Here is a 20,780-nt window from a genome sequence, read left to right as displayed (position 1 = left end):
AGAATAAAGTGACTATTTTTCTCTCCTGTAATTAAGATTCCTCTTTCTGGGTGCAGTGCCGAAATCCCTTTACTGCACCTAGTAAAAAGGTTAACACTTTTCATTCCTTTTCTGTCTTCTTGTAACAGGCCATTGCAGAAGCAGATTTTTGGTGTTTTGTTTTGTATTTTTAATTAATATCCTCTAAGATAAAGTTGCTTTTTACTGTTCCCAACTCATCCAAATTTCACTGAATTATCTCTCTAGCATAAGTCTTCTGCACACAATTAATCTGCTTATAAAGGCAGTTTCTACATCAATTTGCTAACATTATGCCTTTTAGGTGAGCCACAGGAATCCCATAACAGAAAGGAAAACACAGCGAGGCCTTCTTGCTCATATACCACCTTTAAGAGCAGCAGGCTGCACATCTTGCTCTCCTCTCACCCACCACAGGAACTCCCCCGACTTACCTCTGTTCATGAGGTCAACTTTTAGGCTGGCAGAAATCCAGTGACTTCATTAGTGGCACACCGGAGAGCAGCACAGACCCAGCCCTCTGGGCTTTAAATAACACTTTAATGTTGGTGTTGTGACTGCTAGAAGGAATTAAACTCTGGCTGGCCCGAGCTGTCTTGAGGAATCCAAGTACCCACATGTAGCAGATAATATAACAGACTGTTACCTCCTGTCTCTGCGCAGCTTTGGGAGACCAGATGTCTCTAGCCTTAGAATCTAAGTATCTGCAATTGGAAGTGTGCAAAGCTAGCATAATTTCACACTCACATCACCACTTGCTTTTGGGATTTGATTTTTGGCTATGAAGATCGTGTCCCATTAATCCTGGAGACCTCTCAGGGCTGAAGATAACTGAAAACCAGAACCCGAACCTTCATGTTTCAGGAAGTTATTTGGGATCTATCTCCCTTTCCTTGTGCACCTGCAAGTACAGTTTGCTTTGTTTGTTCAGGAAGGAGTTTTTCTTTAAAGAAAAAAAAGGAAAAAAAAAAAAAAAAAAAGGAAAAAGGAAAACATATCAGAATCAAGTGTTCCTGGCTGTGTGGGATGTGCCCTGAAATGAAAAGTGCCTGTACCAATAAAGCACGTCCGGTGCCCCCAGGTCATCCTGGCTGTGTGGAAGTGCACAGGGATGCTCAGGGGCAGCTGTGCAGGTTATGACTGCATGAGTCATTGCTATGCAGAATACTGCTGTGTGGGACATAGCTGTGTGGGATGTCACAGTGTAGGACACAGCTATGTGGGGTGCTACTGTAAGTCATCAGGGTGTGGGCACTGCTGTGAGGGACGTAGCTGTGGGAGTAAGTACAGTGTGGGACCTTGCTTTGTGCAGGACATTGCTGCGGAGAACACTGTGGGTTGCCACTGTAGGTCCCTGTGGTGTGTGTCATTGCTGTGTGGGACCTGTGGGACATGTCAGTGGGACAAAGTGGGCTACAGCTGTGTGGGACACTGCAGCATGTATCAGTACAGATGGGGACACCACTACAAAGGTCATCACTGTGTCTGCATATGATATTGCTTTGAGGGATGTCGCTTGGCAAGCATAACTTAATTTCCTGGGCAACCTGCTCTAAGTGGCGCTGTTTGAGCAATGAGCTAGAACATCTCACCTCTAGAGATCCCTTCCAGCCTCCAGTTATTCCATGGCCCTGTGATACTGACATGCTGGAGGTAAGGGATGCCACCCAGAGGGAACAACATGCGGTTCAGCAAGGTGAAGTGCAAGGTGCTGCACCCAGGTCTGTGCTATCTCAAACTTATCCAGTCTGTGTGAGGACAGAGAAGCCCAGAGACAGAGAAGGACTTGGGGGCCCCAGTAGATGAAAAGCCTGACGTGAGCCAGCAGTGTGTACTTGCAGCCCAGAAGACCAGCAGTATCCTGAACTGCATCAAAAGAGGGGTGCAGGGTGAAGGAGGTGATTGCCCCCCTCTAGTTTGCCCTTGTGTGGCCTTATCTATAACACTGCCTCCAGACCTGTGGCCACCGGCATGAGAAAGATGTGGACATGTTGGAGTTGGTTTTTAGGAGAGCCCTGATGATGATCAAAGGGCTGCAGCACATCTCCTGCGAAGACAGGCTGTGGGTGCTGGACTTGTTTAGGTTGAAGAGAAGGCTCTAGAGAGACCTCCATGAGGCCTTTCAGTACTTGGAAAGGATCTACAGGAAAGATGGGGAGGGACTCTTTTATCTGCAAGTGTCTGATAGCCTAAGGAATAATGGCTTTACAGTGAAAGAGAGTGGCTTTAGAAGAAATTATTCACTCAGGGATTGATGAGGCCATAGCCTTGAGGAGGCATAGATGCCCCCATCCCTGGTGGTGCTCAGGGCCAGGCTGGATGGAGCCCTGGTCAGCCTGAGCTGGTGGGTGGCAACCAGCCCATGGCAGGGGGTTAGAACTGGGTGGTGGTCGCTAAGGTCCTTTCTAACCCTTGTGTGATTCTATGACGTTGACTATTCTATGCAGGGCCATGGCTGAGCAGGACGGTTCAGCGCGGTACACCGCTTTGCAGGTCACTATCAAGGTTGGCCCCCCAGCGACACGCACTACAGCCCCACGCCTTTCAATCACCTCCGCTTCGCACAGCGCCCGCAGCCTCCTTAGTCGGGGCAGGGAGGGCCGGGCAGAGACTCCCCGGCCGCCACCCCCCCGCTCTGCCGCCCGCCCGCCTGCCCAGCCCGCCCCGCGCTGCCGGGTGTCGGTGGAGGCCGTCGGGGATATGGGCTTCGCGTTTCTGAGCGGAGCGCTGTGTCTGGGGCTGCTGTGCCGGCTGCTGTCCGAGGCCGACGGGAGCTGCTCGGAGCGCTGCTGCCAGGGCCGGGATGCGGCGTGTGTCAGCAGCGGCTGGAGGGAGGACGGGGGCTACGGGACCTGCTATTGCGACGGAGAATGCCGACGCACCCGAGACTGCTGCCACGACCACGGCCACGCGTGTCCGGGTAAGTGCCGCGGGTCGGCCCCGTCCCGTGCCCCGGGTGGGATCAGCCGTGAGTGGGCTGCCCGCTGGGGCTCCGCGGGCTGCGTGTGTGGCAGCCTCTAGGGGCTGTAAGGGGCACGTCGGTCCCTGCTGTCAGCAGCCCAGGGGCGAGGGCACGGCTGGGAGAAAGCAAGGCTCGATGAGGAGCCTTGTTGCAGGGCTGCCACACTGTGTGCTGTACAGGTCTGTGGGGCAGCTCTGCCTGAGCTCCGCTGTCAGACGTTGTTTTCCCTCTAGAACGCAGTGCTCCTTCTTGCTCACACTCATCCCCAGCGCACAGCCATTAGAGTGGGGACACAGGACTGCTGTGTTGCTGAGCTGATTCTTCACGTGCTGCCAAACAAACAGCAAACATCTTGGGGAAGCCCAGAGAGAGGCCCCGTTTATGGGGGCAGGAGCTGGCAAGGGGAGGCCGGGCTGCCCAAGCACTGCTGCCCACATGAGTGGAGGTGGTCGGCTTCTGCCCTGCCATACACAGGGCATGCCCTCGTGTTGTGGCACACAGCGAGGCCTCAGGCAGGCTGGCGGCTCTTCTGAGCTGGCTGGAGTTGTGCCAGCCTGTATCTGTCAGGCCATCACATGGGCACTGCGGTGCTGCAGGTTGGGCTGTGTCAGCGGGCTCAGCTCTGGTGGGACAGTTTTCCTTCCACAACTCCAGTCGGGTACCTTGTTATTTATCAATGTGGTATTTTTTGTCTTGAGCCCAGTGTGTGATGCGTTTGTGCTGCCTTTGATCAATACCCCTTAGGGACAGTGGGTTCTCTGGGTCTGGGCAGGAAGGCAAGGTCCTAGTGAGACTTCAGAGAGCCTCGCAGAGTCTGTCCGTCTGTCTCTGCCTGTCTGTCTGTCTGCACTAGAGTGGAGATCTCTGGGCCAGTTCGGGAAGCTGATGCTATTTGTTGCTGTGTCTTTTTCTGACTGGTCTAAATCCCTTGTTGCCTGGCTCCATGAGCACCAATACTTGTGCAGCCATGGGCAGCAGGACGTTTGTGAGTGTGGAGGGACAGCATTTTGGCAGCCCTGAGAGGTGGCCAGCTGTTCTTGTGCTACAGCTTTATTTCTCATCCTGTTCACCATGACTAAAGCACAAGCAGAAATGACATTTAATCAGTCTGCAAGTACTTTACAGGACAGAGTATTTGAGGAAAGTATAAAATACCTTTCAATCCTCAAATATATTTGATCAAGGAATCATGCAAAAGCAGTGCTCCGAAACATTAGAAACCAATGGAAGGCAGGGAGTTCTGCCAACACTATGGTAGAATTTTCTCGTGCCTAGAAGTCATTCTTTGCCTTTATAAATAGATGGCTCAGTGGGAGTCTGGGGGCTGCCAAACCTATGGCCAGCAGTTTTTAAAGCAAATTTCCTTACACTTCTTTTAAAATTTCCTTATAGTTCTAGCGATGAACAAAGACTTTTTGTCAATACTGTCCAATGAGAAAGCCTGAAAAAAGAATGACCATGTCACTCGTATGGAAATGATTACTCTAAGAAAATCCACAGACCTGTACATGTTACGATGCATGTTTTGCAGTGACTCAGTGAAGATGCTGTAATGAGTAAAGAGATGGGAGAAAATTAAATACAGAGCAACTCAGAAAAAAAATCTATGACTTATATATATATATTCTTTTATATACTTTTATATATATATATATATATATATATTATATATATATATAAAAGTCATGAGCACTGAAGTTATGCTTCATAGGACAGCAAAGCAATGAGCCCCTCATTAGCATGCACATTTTGGTAGGTACCTGAGCACACATCTCATCTTTCACATTCCTTTGTCTTGTATCCTTCTCTTCCAAATTAGTCCTCATTCTTTCAGTGAATGATCATCTGTCAGTGTTGGGTTGGTTAAAGTGGACCAGTGAAAACAGACAGAGAACACGAAGACGTAGATTTGGGTCTGTGATAATTTATTTTACTTATTTTATTTCAAGAGATGGCACCATTCCTCATATGTCAGCTTTGGGACCAGTTTCTCTGTTGTGCTGGAGAACTTGACATCTTTCCAGTGAGGCACAAAATTGATGTACTGTCCCTTAATGATGTCTGGGTATTGACTGCAAGTGACATGACTATTATCCCTCTGGCTCAATTCCATTCTAGCAACCCAGTTTTCTTATTATTTCACATGACTGAGGCAATTCAGACTTCTTGTTCTAAATCTCTATGAACATAAAATCGCCATATATTGCTACAGATGACCAGTGTTTCACCATCAGCTTGGTTTAATTCCAGGAAGACATAAAGTCATCCCTTTATTTGTTATGCAGCTGCTAAATCCCTTTGGGAGTTTTCTGTGTGGAAAATGTGATGCAGCCTTGATGTTATCTGCATGCGAGGGTGCTAATGTGGGATTAAAATTACATGGAAATTCTTACTTCTGCAGGTCATTAATAGCCAGCTTGGAACAGAGTCAGCAGATAAGGAAGCCAGGCTAGATGACGGCTGTATCCTGCACTCTGGGTGGCGTTAAGCTGTGGGAAGCACCAACGTTAACGCTTGTATAATTAAATAAAAAGACACATTACTTTTATGGTCTCAAAGAATGTGTGATGTGCTTTGGGGTACAACCTGAGGGCTCTAGAGGTGCTGGAGCACGAGGCTGGAGTGCCTGATGAAGCAGTGTCTGATGCACTTTCTCCCATCCCAGCTTCCTTTGCTGTTCTACAAATCATACCCTGGTTGTTGGGGAAGGTGTTTATCAGTAAGTAGAAGCAAATGCCAGGGGATGCTGATGATTAATCTGGGTGGACAACCAGTCACAAACACCAGAGGTTATTGCATTTTATTGCTTCTTCCCAGTGTCTCATACTGGCAACGCCCAAGAGGGCGTGCGTTATTTTTCTGAATGACTACGTTGATCCCATCGGTTTCCTGCAACACTGATAAAAGAGCAAAACTAACGGTGAAGCTGTAAAGATTTAAGTTGTAATCGGGAAATTTAGGAAAAAATGTGATTCAAAACATGTGATATATTCCCATTGTATGTTAATGGAAAAGGCAAAAGCTTCATTTAGCTATAGTTAATGAGAGGCTTAATTCAAAACAATTCAGAACCAGTTTCAGATATCCCAACCACTGATAATAACATATATTTATGTATATTTTGTATTACCAAAGTTCCCTGCTGAAGACCTTTAAAAGACTGAGAAAGCAAAGTAAAATGTGATTCATACTGCTTAAAAAGTAATTTTAAGCCTATTTGCAACTGAGGAACTGGGGGATTTCCAAATCAATAAGAAACTGTAATTTTAACACAGATGTGTTCAGGTTTTTATAAAACTACTTCTGATAGTATTTCAATTACATGACGTTAATTGTAATTGAATTGAAAAAATAAGCCTGTCAGAGGACAAAATCAGCTAATGGTGTTAGGGGAAGCAGCATGGATTAGTACATAGTACTTCATGGCTGAGGTAAGGCTTTCTTGGCTCACCCAGGACCATGGTGTGCGGGTAGCAGACAGATGTGCTTACAAGAAGGGAAATGGCCCAGAGGAATGTGTCTGTCTGGGTCACCTTTCCACATGGCTCTCAGGAAAGGTGGCTGCTGGCGGTGGGCTGCTGCTCTGGTGAAATGTCCTGGGAGGACACGAGTTAAGTGCTCTTGTAGAGAAACAATTGCTTGGCCTCAGAGGAGTCTTCTTGATGGACACCCATGCTTGAGCCATTTTTCTTACCTATACTTTCAGTGCTCTGCCTGCCATGGGTTGTGAGCACATGGAGTTCCTCCTTGGAAGAGCTGCACTCATTCTGTCACTAAGCACCCCAGTATTATACTCATGCAGTCCCTGGGGGATCAGTGCTCAGAACCATTTTAAAGAGCTACAGTATTATCTTTGACTACTAAATATGAAGTTGTTTAGCCACAGTTTTTGAAACCTGGGGCTTGTGGAAGTGAAGTTAAGGGGAATTCAGACTCGTGAAGACATGTGATGTGGTTGTTGTGTTTGGTTCTGGGAGGTTAATGGACAAATAAAGTGAAAATTTGCTTGTCTCGGAGCTTTATACTCAGGAACAATGTGTCCATCACCTCTTTTCTGGGAATCAGACTACAAAACGTTTTATTCTAGTGAAGATTATTTACATCTACGTGGAAGATAGCAGACATATTGTCTATGTTTACACTGCGTAGGTTAAGACACTCTTTCAGAGAAGTAGTGTTTCTTAATGTCCATCCTGAACCTCCCCTGATGCAACTTAAAGCCATTCCCTCTAGCCCTGTCACTGTTACATGACAGAAGAGGCCAACTCCCAGTTCACTACAACCTCCCTTCGGGTAGAAGTCTCCAGTGACCGGAAAAGGGGAAACATCACCCCCATTTTTAAGAAAGGAAGAAGACCCGGGAACAACAGACCTTTCCACCTCACCTCTGTGGCTGGGGAGATCATAGAATCATAGAATGGTTTGGGCTGGAAGGGTCCTTTAAGATCATCTTGTTCCAACCCCCTGCTATAGGCAGGGACACCACCCACTAGACTGGGTTACTGTCTCGCTCCAATTTAGGAGTGAGGCAAAGGTTCTTTTGATATGTTATGCCCGGCATGAGATTAAGAAGAAGAGCATTCAAATGTTGATCCGACCAGTTTATTAGAAATGATAGACAACTGAGGGGATGGGGAAGGGAGAGCGATGAATATCAAAATTAGGGTGATGGGGACGGGAAAGTATGCGATAGAAAAAGGTAGAAAAGTGCAAGAATTACGTTAAAGCGGGGAATAGTCACCTCCTGGATGCAGCAGCGACCCGTAGTACGTTGTTACGTTGGTAGGGGAGAGCAGCAGCAGAGTAGCAGGCCACAAGCAGCAGATCGGTGCAGCGCAGAGAAGGCGGTCGGAGTACCATGGTCTCAAGAAGCAGAGTCTCGAGCAGCAATCCCAGGAGGGACAGTAGGCAACAGTAGGACGACAGTGGAGGAATATGAGGTCAGTTACCTAAAAGGTTCTTCAGCATGCAGGCATCTTCTTCAGCATGCAGGCGCTCACATAGAGAGGCATCTGATGACAGAAAAACTCCTTGTTTCCATAGTGAGGCATCTGGTGTCAGAAAACCTCAATTTGGGGTTTGTACATGCCCTTTTTTCCTACTTCTTCCCAGCCTTCGTGACATTTCTGGAAGGCTTGGGTCAGAGTCATGTGAATTCCTCGGAGATGGCCATCTTCCTTGAGATAGGCCCACACAAAAAGACCACTTTAGGGCCATTAATCAGCATCTTATCTCTCTTTTATAGCTCCCAGACTTGTCCATCTCTTGAACAAAGGGATTTCTCGAACCTTGGTTCCTGTGTGTCTCAGACAAAGGGAGTCCTGGAACCTTGGCCAGGATTTGCCTGAACTTGTCCATTTCAGCAAACTTTTGAGACAATAGTGTAAAAAGCATGGCCTCTTACAGTTACAGCACACAGTCATAGCAAAGCTTCTTGACACAGGGGTCACATGGGCTGCATCTGTGGGATTACTTAAGATTTGGAGAGCAATTAGGATCAAACAGAAGTCTTGACTATTAGCTATGCGTTTACTGCTGCCTTTCAGCTCATCCATGCATCGTGGGGGAGTGGAGTCATTGGAGTGGCTGTGCAGAACAGTGCAAACCCAGTCTGCGGATACGTAGGCGCTATGTACAACAGGAACCTACAAATGCTGGGGAACCTTGTCCTGCTCTGGAGGAGAAGGCTGGCTGCTTGGAATACCTGACCTATCAGGGGCAGGACTGTGGACAAGAACACGGTATTCTCTCTTTATCTGGACACCTGTCCCTGTCAGAGCCTTTACATATAGGTCCCATTAGCATAAAGAAATTGAAAAAAGCCACAATCTGCAGTTATTTGATTGAAAATGCAACTTAGAATCACAGAGTAACTTAGTTTGGAAGGGATCTAAAATATCATCTGGTTCCAAGCCGACTGCTGTGGGCAGGGTTGCCACCCACTGGATCAGTTTGCCCAGGGCCCCATCGAGCCTGAACACCTCCATCCTTATTTTCTGCTGTCACGTTGCTGCCCACTTTTGATTAATTTCTATTAAATAGACAATTGAGCTGCACACATTTCTTCAGTTTCTTGATTTATGCCCTGCATTAAGTGTCAAGTTATCTCTCTGCAAAGTTAGAACATAAGTTCAGTACAAAACAGGAAACAGAGCTCATCGTAATATTCCAGCCCATCCGGTTTCCTTGTGGACTAGATGGGAGCCATTTCTAGATGATATGTTATACAGAGAGAACGGGGCTGAGGTCCGATGCTTCCAATCCTTTATCACTATTTCAATAAGTTTGTCAGCATCACCATCCACAAGTTCCTGCTTCATGTATCCACTGTCACAATGATTGAAATATGACTCAGCTGTGTCTTGCTGCCTTACTGCTTTCTTCCCCAGTTCCTGCTTTCATAACTACCTCTGAATATGGTAAAGAAAGAAAACTGAGAGCAGCGTCTTCCCCTCGGACCTCTGACAAGGAAACTGGGTAATCTATTCATCATGTGCATGCATGTCATCTTGTTTCATAGTCAATATCTGTCTACAGAGAAAAATGTAATTGAATTTGCCATAATTCAACAGGCTGCAGCTTGTATTGCTTTTGTACCCTGCAGCTCATTTGCATTTTCTAGATGCTTTTTGTTACTTGCTAATTGTCCCAAATTAGGTATTGAGGTCACAGCAACTTTGAGAACAGACACTTCTGAAGGCAAATCCTTACTACTAAACCAAAACAGAATATATCCGTAAGTTTAAGCCTGAGAAATTGGATCTCTGAGCAAATAAAATGGCTAAAAGCAGTGAAGATCTCTTTTGGATGCTAGCAGTGTTCCATAATGCTCAAACGCTTTGCCCAGAACAACAATGCCTATGGGCACTCTTGGAGCCTCTTTTCCACTTTTCTCTTCTAGCAGTCATGAAAGGAAAAAAAGCAGGTTACTGGGATATGTTCTCTAACGCAATTTAAGAATATGGAACACAACCAGAAAGGGAGATAAAACACAACGTACTGGGCAGGGGAGTGGAACATGAGAAGCATTTTGCTTAATGTTTTTAAGAACCCATTAATTAGGTTAAGGTCAGAAACAAACATTTTAGCTGTAAGTCATCAAACTTGCACTTCTTCAATTCCACCTGAATGACATCTAAATATGTTTTAAATTTCCATCTAGATTGTGCATTACCTGCTGTAGATAACTTAATTCTCTCCCTTACGAGCAGATACTGTGTAGAATTTAAAACAGAATCCCTTTCCCACGACTGCGCTTTGGAGAACCGGCCGTATGCTCGATGGATGCAGTACCTCCGAGAAGGACACACTGTTTGCGTGGCTTGCCAGCCTCCAGCTATGAACACTGACACGCACCGTTGTTCCGGAGATGGCCATAATGCAGATGGGTAAAGAGAACCTTTCTTTGCTGTCTCTTCTGTATTAGAACCTAGTACAGAACTTTGGACTTAGAAAAAAGTACTTCCCACCATAATCCAAATCAGATTTTGGCTTTAAACTATATATATTGTTTTTAGAATGGTGATACTGAAGTAAGACATTTACTATTTGCCACAGATTTTTTATTTAGCATATATCTTTATTAAGATGCTACACAATACATACGTAACCATTCAGTCAACCAACCATCCCATATACTAAGGAATACAGTGCCTGCTCTAGAATATTTGCAGGTATCATGACAGCAGAAGCACTGTAAGGCCAAGATGAGCTAATTAAAGTCTTAATTCTAGTCTTCTGTTGAATGACGTTATTGAACTTAAACACACTTCTTTTTCGGTTGCACCAATTTTTTATCCCTCATTTACTGTCACATTTCAGAGGTAAAATCTTACACTGGGAAGCAGTTGGCAACTCTCAGTGCCAAGGAACCTGGAAGAAGATTCGGCAACTGAAGCAGTGCTCATGTCCCCTTGTGCACAGTTTTGTTTTTACATAAGAGTTCAAAAGACCTTTAAACAGCATCAGGAAAAAAGAATTAAGAAAGTCAGCATAAGTGGCAAGAAGCCTACATCTTTGTCTGTGTTTTGTGGAGACTGAATGAACGTTAAAGGAGTCGGACTATGGGAAGAAGCATATTTTGGAACTCTTTTTGCCTTAATAGAAAACACTAAGACTGACAGTTGTATTAGAATGCTGTAAGCAAATTTCCATATTTCTCTTTTGTGATTAAAGAGCCGACGTTTCTAACTGTAGTAGCTTCTTTTCCTAAGGTTCTTGTTCTTTACAGGCTACACTCCTGCATACAGGCATAGATCCTATTCAGCAGCAAGCCAGCCAAACATTCGAGTCTGGAAATAGTTACTGTCATCATTAAGTTGTAATGGGTGAATAAAAATGAATGTTTGAGAGCTAAAACCAGACTTCAGTTTAGATCCTTTGTTCCTTCCAAATATCACCTAGACAGTTGTTTATAGTATGAATGTGTAAGTATTTCTTTGTCTGCATTGCAGCTCCCCTGTTTTGCCACCCTCATAAAAACATGAGACTAGTTAGTGTTGCTAATGAAGTAGCCTTGCTAAGAACTTCACATCACTAGCATACAATGTGAATTTTATGGCAGACAAACCTAAACAAGATTTGTGTTTAACTCTTGAAGAGACTCATTTCCTTAATGAATGATATTTATTGTAAACTGCCTTGAGTAGGATTTTATTACAGCAATTAGTAAGCTACAATCCAAAGAAAATAAAGTTAAAAAAAAATCTTATATACAGGAATAAACAATCATAACTAGAGCTCTGGCTAAAAGTCAGAAATATCACTTACTACTAGTTAAACCTGCTCATGTGCAGTGAGTAATACAGAAACCTGCAGTATTAGAACACAGGCAAGGCTGCTACGCACATAGCTCTAATCCTTGTTTTCTTACGTATTGTTCATGTTGAATTATTGTCATGGCACTGAAGAGATGGCACACTGCAGGCTTTGTCACTTAGCACACCCGTGCTGTGATTTTGGTTTTGTTTTAAATTGCTCACTTACAGCTGCTCTAGTATTCTTTGCTGAAGTATATAAACCGTATTTTATCAAGATTCTGAGATTCACCAGGTTTACAGAAAAAAAACAATGATGCCTTAAGGCTGAGGAAACTTATTGTTAAGACACGGGGCATCTGTGGAACCTTACAGCAACTGCTTAGCACAGTTGTAAGAAGAAACGTTGCCTCAGTTGGCAGGAATTAGGAGGGTGATCTGTTTGAGGTCCTGTATGCATTCAGAACAGGACAAACCTTTGTAATGGCAGATCATTATTTAACCTTAATGCAGAAAGGCCTGTAAGAATGCTACAATACCTGGTATCTAGATTCACACCAGTACAGTAGTGGAAAACAGATGTGTTTTTTGAGGTTCTGGGATTGTCTTCCATACAATCTTGAAACATCTCAGGGTCTCTCAGGAACAGAACGTTTAGTGATAAACTGAAACCTTTATGTGGGTACCTAACCAGAAGAGGGTGTCTTTGCTTGCTAGCACTGCAGAGACAACAGCTCAGATGAAACATGTTTCATGGCCTGTGCTATCACTGCCAAAACAGAGTCCCCCACTTGGACTGTTCAGGAAAGGAACATAAGACCTAGATGTAAGAGATGTTAGGAGCTAGCATCACGCTATCGCTTCTGCCATCTTTTTCACTCTCTTCTGCAAGATAAGAACTGTTATTATGCCAATATAAATACTTTCAAAGTTATTTCATAGAACTTGAGCTTGATTCAAAAAATAAGAAATTCTCATATTTTCTCTCCAATACATATGTAGCACTTTTACTACTTGTAAATATAAACCTACGTGGGATGTTCCTTTCTTTTGCTGAGGCTAAAACTGTAGTTTGTTAGGTGAGCAGTGACAACATGTACCTATTTTTTGTATAACTTGCTGAAAGAGATCAGACCAAAATTTCTAAGTGAAGTGAATCAGATTAGCATAAGCTATAAGTAGAAAACAAAATGACAGAGTTCTATTTGACTGCATATAAAATCTCGCACCGATAAAACCTATAAAAATACAGTGCACTCAACTTTTCATTAAATAACATCTATTAATATGTTGCCACTTAAGACTCCTATCTACATAATCACTCTAAGCATTTCCACGTTGCATAAATGAACCTACATCTTGCATGCAGGTAGAAGACCAGACTTTAAGTCATTATTACACCTTTTTCATGTTTAGGAAATAGTTTTTGGATACTCTTGAGACTATACATTCATCATTCTGTACATCTAGACTGAGTCCTTATGTAGGGAAAGCACAAAAATAACCTTATTTGAGCTTGCACAGTGTTCTCCACCGATCTTTCAACATGACACTGGTTCTGTTGTTGAAGTCACCATGGATCAGAATTTTAGTCCAATTGCCCACTCCAAACTCCCTTACTCCTGATTTCAGTTTCTTATCTTCTTCATGAGTCCATGGCTAGGGGAAGAATAGAGAAAATACAGGATATATGAACAGAGAAAGATATTCTTGTAAGAGCTAAACTTATTGTAAACATTAAAGCAAGTATTTACATAACTGTCTGGTTATTACACAACAGATGTTTTAGCTGTCAGTAGGCTCATTTTGACTTCTTTTGAGCATAATAACACTAAACACAACATGAAAGGTTACAACAGAAGCACTACAAGGCAGTAGCAGGCATCATTTAAAACAACATTAGCCCTATTCTCAGCTAACAGCTATATACTTAAATCTCCCTTTTGGTGAGAAGCAAATGGATGAGGCCACACTCTTCTCACTGGTGCACAGCAATAGGACAAGGAGTAATGGCCTAAAACTTGAACATAGGAAATTCCATACTAACATGCAGAAGAACTTCTTTATGGTAAAGGTGACAGAGCACTGGAACAGGTTGCCAAGAAAGGCGGTGGAATCTCCTTCTATGGTGATATTCAAGACCCATCTGGATGCCTACCTGTGCAACCTATGGTAGGGTACCAGCTTGAGCCAGGGGGGTTGGACTCGATGATCACTAGAGATCCCTTCCAGCCCTTGCAATTCTGTGATTTTTGGTCACTTACTAAGTCTACTATTTACATCTCACTGGCATGATCTACAAGCTTTTTAATTGTTAAGGGAAGCCATTTGTCTCACAAAAGGAGAGAAAATTACTTGCAGTTACATATTTGTAAGCAGTTCCTTCCACTGAAGCTCTCCAGTGTAGCAGTTATTCCTCAGTTGGTTCTCAATACAAACATCTCAATACAATTATAAGAGTGGACATCAAAGAAAACTAAAGTCTAATACTTGATTAAAAAAAAATATTTTTAATTGTAGCCTTATTAGAAAAAAAAAACACAAAAACACATGTATGTAATAAAAAGATCATAGATCATATATGCATGTGTGTTTGCACATGGCATGAGCTTAAGTCCTGAAAAACCAACTATGAAGGTCTCTTATTTTGGCATTTATTAGGCATTATTGGCATTATTTTAGTGTCTTATTTCAGAGTTGCAATGAAACAGCAGAAACAGTCAATAGTTCTGCTCAGAAGAACACTGTGAAGTTTACACAGACAAGTGATCATTGAGTCACATTCACGCTTACTGATGCATAGAAACAAAACAGTTCACATCTCAGGCTTTTTCAGGTCTCATTAATTACTAAGCATTTGCAACTTTTAATTAGGAAAGGGGTTGGTTACTTTTACAAGTGTGTATTTTCTAGACCCTCCTTATCTGAATATCCTTACCATATTCTGCTTATCTAATAAGCTTGGTGAAGAATAGGTTGTATAACAGTGTAGATTTTGTGAGACAGAGTTGACTTTATTTGTAGTAGATGATACGGTGCTATACTTAGGACTGGTGACAAAAACAGTATTAATAATACGAATGTCAGTCTTTCCTGCTTCTTATGCTGCCCTCTAGTGAACAAACCAGGAGAATGCAGAAGATGGGAGGAGACACAGCCAGGACAGGTGACCCAAAATGACCATACCCTATGATATATATGCCCAGCAATAAAAACTGAGGGAAAGAAAGAGGAAACTGGAATGCACCTCAAGTGCAAAACACCAGTGGGACAAGTGTGCAAGTGCTGTGTTTAGCACATCAATCCATTCCAGCAAGAAAAACCAAGGATCTTTGAAGTACGTAACAGGACTCAGGCAGGTGTACAATGCTGTCAGAAGGGCCACACAAGAAAAAAGAATAGGTGTAGAATAGTTCAAGATGACCTCAAGACTATACTGGGTAATTCAGGGGAATAATACTAGAATATGTACAGGACAACCTTTAAGTAACAGATCACTTCTAGCTGGATAGATCATGTACTTGTACCCTAACATACCAGATACTGACATTTCTTCAGTCAGTTTAACGCTAGCAATTGTTTACCCTTTGATTGAGCATTCTGAGATTTCACTTTGTTCTGGACATTTTCCATCAAAGTTTAGATGTATTGATTTGTCTCTATATATCTTTAAATAATGAAAACTCTTTTTCAGGAATGTAAGAATTTTTTCAGCCTTGTTTTAGATAACTTAAAGGACTGGCCACGTATATACAAAATAAGTTGAGAATGAAGGGCTCCCTGAATTCTTTGACAGTTGCAGACCATAAGAGCCTATTTTAGGAACAAGAAAACATTTCCTTTTAGCAGCACTCCAGACTGTTGTTTGCAGCTAAGTGAAAACAGAAATGAATGGCTGAAAACAGGCACCGAACCACTGCAGTGAAATGTTGCACAAAACAAGTGCAAACAATGCCAACATTGAAAGAGGGACTGGATGGAAAAAGAAATTCTAGAAGTCAACAGCTCTGACATTCACAATTCACAGAACTCTTTCAAGCATGTGGACAACCTTACACAACACACAATTAAGCAGAAGTGCTGCTACCATTAATAGTCATTATCATTGCTTTCTATACAATATTAAGAGGCCTTGTTAGTATGGCATATATATCAGGCAGAAATCAAATGCATATATATAAGTTGTTGAGAGAAACAAGTTTTTCAAGTGTTCACTACTATCAGATACCCTTTTCGCTAAGTTTCTATAATTTCATGTTTCTAATAATGCTGGATATATAATGATAAAGAATACAGTGTGTTTTTTTATTTCCTAGTGAGATTTGACTGCAAGCCCTAGGTCTGTAGCTGACTACACAGGAACCACCAGAATAAGTAAGCAGGTGACTATAACGTTGCCATTAATTCCGTGCCTGTAATCCAATGTTAGTATGTAATGAGACATACTTTGTTTGTACATACAATGTTAATGTTAGTAATGAGATTGATGAAACATATTCTCTTCCCCTGTATGAAAAATGACATGTCAAGATGAACACAAGAATGAAATAACTTGTATTCACTTGGACATATGTTCAGATAACACTGCAAACTGTCAGCAGAAAGACTCCATGTTACCTCTAAAGTGGTACCTCTCAGAGGAATCAATTTAGTATTAACTGAATTCAAATGCTTTATCACCTAACCCTAAGAAAAGATTGGCTATATACAAGATCAGTTTGTAGTTCACTCCTAAAGTAAAATCAACTTCAAATTCACAGAATCACAGAACTGTAGGGGTTGGAAGGGACCTCCAAAGGTCAAACCCAACCCCCCTGCCAAAGCAGGTTCCCTACACCACGTCACACAGGTAGGCGTCCAGGTGGGTCTTGAATATCTCCAGAGAAGGAGACTCCACCACCCCCCTGGGCAGCCTGTTCCAGTGCTCCGTCACCCTCACTGTAAAGAAGTTCTTGTGCACATTCGTGTGGAACTTCTTACACTCCAGTTTCTGGCTGTTTCCCCTTGTCCTGTCTCCACACACTGCTGAAAAGAGTCTGGCCTCGCCACTTCACCCCCCACACCTCATATTTATAGACCTGGATCAGGTCCCCTCTCAGTCTTCTTTTCTCAAGGCAAAACAGACCCAGTTCACTTAGTCCCTTCTCATAGGGGAGATGCTGCAGGCCCTTCTCCATCTTTGTGGCTCTCCTCAGAACTTTCCAAGAGATCCCTGTCTTTTTTGTACTGGGGAGCCCAGAACTGGACACAGTACCCCAGATGAGGCCTCACCAGGGCAGAGTAGAAGGGAAAGATCACCTCCCCTTGACCTGCTGACCACACTCTTTTTAATGCACCCCAGAATGCCATTGGCCTTTTTGGCCACGAGGGCACACTACTGGCTCATGGCCAACCTGTCGTCCACCAGGACACCCAGGTCCCTCTCAGCAAAGCTTCTCTCTAGCAGGCCATCCCCCCCCAGTTCACTCCTATCAGGGCACTCATTTCTGTACTGTTTACCTGCAGAATTACAGCATTACTGAATTTAACAACTTTTTTCAAGTAATGCAAAGAATTATGCTTATCTGTGAAGGGAATTTCAAAGACTTTTTGAAATGTAGCATTATAAAAACCCTCTCACTACACTTACAATAATTCAAATAGTTTCTCAAGTAAATATGTTTTTACATCAGATGAACAAAGGGAAATGGCCTCAAGTTGAACCAGAGTAAGTTTAGGCTGGATATCAGGAAAAACTTCTTTACAGAAAGGGCTGTTAAGCACAGGAATAGGCTCCTGAAGGAGGTGGTTGAGTCACCATCCCTGAATGTGTTTTCAAACCGTTTGGATGTGGTGCTTGGGGACATGATTTAGCAGAAAGTTGTTAGTTAGAGTAGTATGGTTAGGCTGCAGTTGGACTTAACCTTTGAAGTCTTTTCCAACTTGAGCAATTCCATGATTCTGTGATTCTATGAATTTCAAAATTACTAAATCTCCATTAAGCTTCCATATTGGTAGATAATATTTGATGTTCAAAACTTTACGGGCAAATGATATTTTGGTTTCTTTAACTCAAATACCTTAATCATAATAAAACTTGTACATATATAACTTCACAAAAAAGACTCAGGCTTAGCTTTAGTAATGTACATCAAACTTCAGCCTTACAAGCAATAATAACTGAGAGGACAACAGAAATGCTTTCTTCTTTTAAAGTATAGGAATGCAAACTTAAGCTACAGTGAAGCCTGAACAACATGAAGCTTAAACCCAGGCATTTTCAAAGTTCAGTCTACTACAGCTAGAAAAAGATTCTATTACACTACAAATCCATTTCATCTATTTAGATTAGAAAGCATTACAAACCTGTCTTCTTCGGCCACAAGAAGAATCGTTTCCACGTACTTTCACATTTTTCAAGGCTTTCAACGCTAGAAAACAATGAATATATATTCAGACCAATAAGGAGTCAGTGAAGTTGTGGTTTTCCATTCTAACAATTATGAGACACAGTGTACTGTTTCAATATGCTTTGAAAGAGTGAGAAAATTTCAGTGTTTTTAAATACATTTACCCACACAAATCTCATCATAGTCCAAGGTACTAGATAGTCACTTTTCCCGATAAACTATTTTCTATGCAACAGACCTTACAAGAGTTATTTTAAGTCATTAGGTAATATTGTACATAGTAAAGAAAATTATTTCACACTTGTAAAAAATATTTTTACTATAACTCAGTTCAGGCAGAGAGAATGGAAACTAATTACAGTATTTTGGATCACTACTTTATCCATCATTTCCACAGACCAAATGAGGTTCTAACTGATGCAAGCAACTAAGGCATCTCAAGAGTTCACCCTTCTTTAGTACAATATAAGCAACAAGTGACTGAGTATGTAGGTAGCTGTGTCAGCAGTTAGCCACACGCTGAAGCCATAATGCCATCTTTTTGCGATAACAGGGTTCTGATGATTTTCAAAACTTACAAGTCTTAAATAATCCATGATTTAAAGCTTTTGAAAAATAGAACCAAGATGATCCACAAGCATCCTAACTACATTTTACACTACAATTTGTTTTTTAAGTCAGTCAGCCAGCCTCTTCAACTCCTTCCTTCGCTTATCTAGGTCAGAAGCCAAAGAGACAAGTATTGTTACTACTCTGGCAGCTTTGTTCTCTACAGTACACCAAAATCCTAGTAGAACAAACAAGAAACAAAGCATACCAGAAAAAAAAGAAGTGAGTGATTTTGCAAAATTGGTTGCCAGGGAACTTGAAATCATTTTCATTTTCTAAATGAGGCAACCACCAAGTGTGCATTTGTGTAGAAACCGCATACAGCAATTAGGAGTTTTCACCCTTATCATTCTTACATGAACCCAATCACATTGGACAGCAGTTATTGAACCAGCAAATGATCTGGAAAAGTGTCTGACGCGACTTTATTTGCAAAGAGTAAAAATTAAGCTAACACTCACTCTGAATATTGCTTGCTCTGCATCCCTTTTTTGAACGAGGCCTGCAAAGAACACAGAACTACAATAAAAATACAAGAAAAAACATTAAACATGTAAGACTAGAAGCAATTCCTAAAAACCTATTATTTTTTTTTTTTTTTACCTTATTATGGATGTTGTGTCTCCAGTTAACCAATCTCTTGTACTCTGCAGCTCTTCTGTAAGTCTTAAATAAAAATAATTTCCTAGACAGTGACTTATCATTCATGTGAATCATCAACATTTAAATGAAATAAAAACCAAACACTTCTGTACATGAACAGAAGTAGACCAACACTAATTGTGTCAATTCCTTTATTCCCAAAACTACCATTAGCCAATACTGAAGGCCTTGAAAAGCATGGAACTTATTCACAAGACGTAATTTCTTAATTTTAAATATCATGCTCTATGCTTTATCAACAAAGCAACATATTTACCTTAATACCAGTATCGTTAAGCATGTGAATCCTACATCTAGCTGAAAGTAACAGAAATTCCTCCCCCCACCCCATAACCTTCTTTTTCAGACAACCTATAGCCTGAAATTAAGAACTATTCTTGATTGAGCTTCTTTGAAAAGAGAAAAATCTGAAGTATTTGAATGTTTTTGTTGTCATACAAGACTGACAGCTGTTTAAATTGAGAAACGTGCATTTTGAACAAGTACTTAATATCAAACTATTTGATATAAATGCCAAGAGTAACAACCACAGAAAAGCCAATACTTAAAAATAGAGAATGCATTTGTAGTTCATTTTCTGTTGGAAAGCTGTTCGGAATTTCATGTCCTTCCTTCTACCTACTTGTAGTTCAACAAATTTCAAATTACCATCCAAGCATAACCCTCAGCAGTATATTGCTAAATGCAAACCTTTGTTTTGCTTCCAAATTATTTTCTTTCTTTTCTTCGATGTTAAAGGCTTTGTTTTGCAACACTCTTTCTTCCCCTCCTTTAGATTCCGCTTGCTTTGTAGCTGCCTGTGATAAATGGAATTGATGTTTCACAATTATAGCCAGCCAGAACCTAAATAACGTAAGAATAGCCTGCATTATTTCTAACAGTGCATATTTTGCAGACCCTTCAAGAGGCATTATCAATAATTAGTTTAAAAACAATTGTAATGAGACAAGTTAAGATCCATTCACCAGCCAGTAAATCAAGTTTTGGTAATAGCCACAAGTAACATCTGTATGTACACAGAGAAATACAATGAGTGTTTGCATAGTAATAGAACATACAGGCAGTGTGAAATACATTATATTTGCAGTCTCAATCTTAGCAAAGTACTCTAAAGTCTACCTTTTTAATGACTAGAGTACAAACTGGAAACTAATGGTCCTCACAAGTTCATATAATCCTTGTTTGGATTATACCTTGCCAGTACCTCCTCCAGCCTGTGTCTGTCCCAAACTTTCTCACTTTCCAAACTCTCATCATTACATAAACTACTAACATCCTATTTCAGTTTCACCTCCTTCTCTCCAGAGGTGTCCAGTGCTAACACTGGGATTTCAGGTTTCCTAGATCTCTGCACATGATGGCTATTCTCACTTCCATTGCCCC

The 20,780-nt window shown here is 41.9% G+C and overlaps 2 protein-coding genes across 6 annotated transcripts in view; one reads left to right on the top strand and one right to left on the bottom strand.

Moving 5' to 3' along the window:
- Positions 1-1,188: 1,188 nt before the first annotated feature.
- SBSPON (somatomedin B and thrombospondin type 1 domain containing) lies at positions 1,189-11,175 on the top strand. Of its 3 annotated transcripts, none has more exons than XM_032442760.1 (6): positions 1,189-1,250; positions 2,466-2,938; positions 8,527-8,721; positions 9,370-9,457; positions 10,192-10,368; positions 10,802-11,175. In XM_032442760.1, exons 1-6 carry the CDS (start codon positions 1,213-1,215, stop codon positions 10,917-10,919), a joined length of 1,089 nt encoding a protein of 362 aa, XP_032298651.1. In that variant the 5' UTR covers positions 1,189-1,212; the 3' UTR covers positions 10,920-11,175. The 3 variants fall into 3 exon arrangements, with proteins under 3 accessions (XP_032298651.1, XP_015711257.1, XP_032298652.1); XM_015855771.2 differs by having other exon boundaries at positions 1,217-1,298; XM_032442761.1 differs by lacking the exon at positions 1,189-1,250 and adding an exon at positions 1,283-1,364.
- The window catches only part of TERF1 (telomeric repeat binding factor 1), a 22,028-nt gene continuing 11,773 nt past the window's right edge, over positions 10,526-20,780 (bottom strand). The window contains exons 6-10 of one of the 3 annotated variants that reach the window (XM_015855773.2): positions 20,088-20,194; positions 19,338-19,400; positions 19,196-19,236; positions 18,082-18,146; positions 10,526-13,395 (exon numbers count right to left, since the gene is read on the bottom strand). In XM_015855773.2, the coding sequence (XP_015711259.1) occupies positions 13,243-13,395; positions 18,082-18,146; positions 19,196-19,236; positions 19,338-19,400; positions 20,088-20,194 (429 nt within the window). In that variant the 3' untranslated portion in view covers positions 10,526-13,242. Of the gene's footprint in view, positions 13,396-18,081; positions 18,147-19,195; positions 19,254-19,337; positions 19,401-20,087; positions 20,195-20,780 lie in introns of all 3 variants that reach the window. The other 2 variants (XR_004306252.1, XM_015855774.2) reach the window with 2 other exon arrangements.

This window comes from Coturnix japonica, chromosome 2, assembly GCF_001577835.2.
Source record: "Coturnix japonica isolate 7356 chromosome 2, Coturnix japonica 2.1, whole genome shotgun sequence".
Taxonomy (NCBI): Eukaryota; Metazoa; Chordata; class Aves; order Galliformes; family Phasianidae; genus Coturnix; species Coturnix japonica.
The sequence above is the reverse complement of the archived record's forward strand: the minus strand, read 5'-3'. Positions and strand labels throughout refer to the sequence as shown.

Coding starts and splice junctions, on each gene's coding strand:
- SBSPON (XM_032442760.1), top strand. CDS start 1,213: ATGTCACAGTGTAGGACACAGCTATGTGGGGTGCTACT. Junction 8,722..9,369: donor GGACTGTGGACAAGAACACG/GTATTCTCTCTT, acceptor TTTCTTCCCCAG/TTCCTGCTTTCATAACTACC. Junction 10,369..10,801: donor GATGGCCATAATGCAGATGG/GTAAAGAGAACC, acceptor GTCACATTTCAG/AGGTAAAATCTTACACTGGG.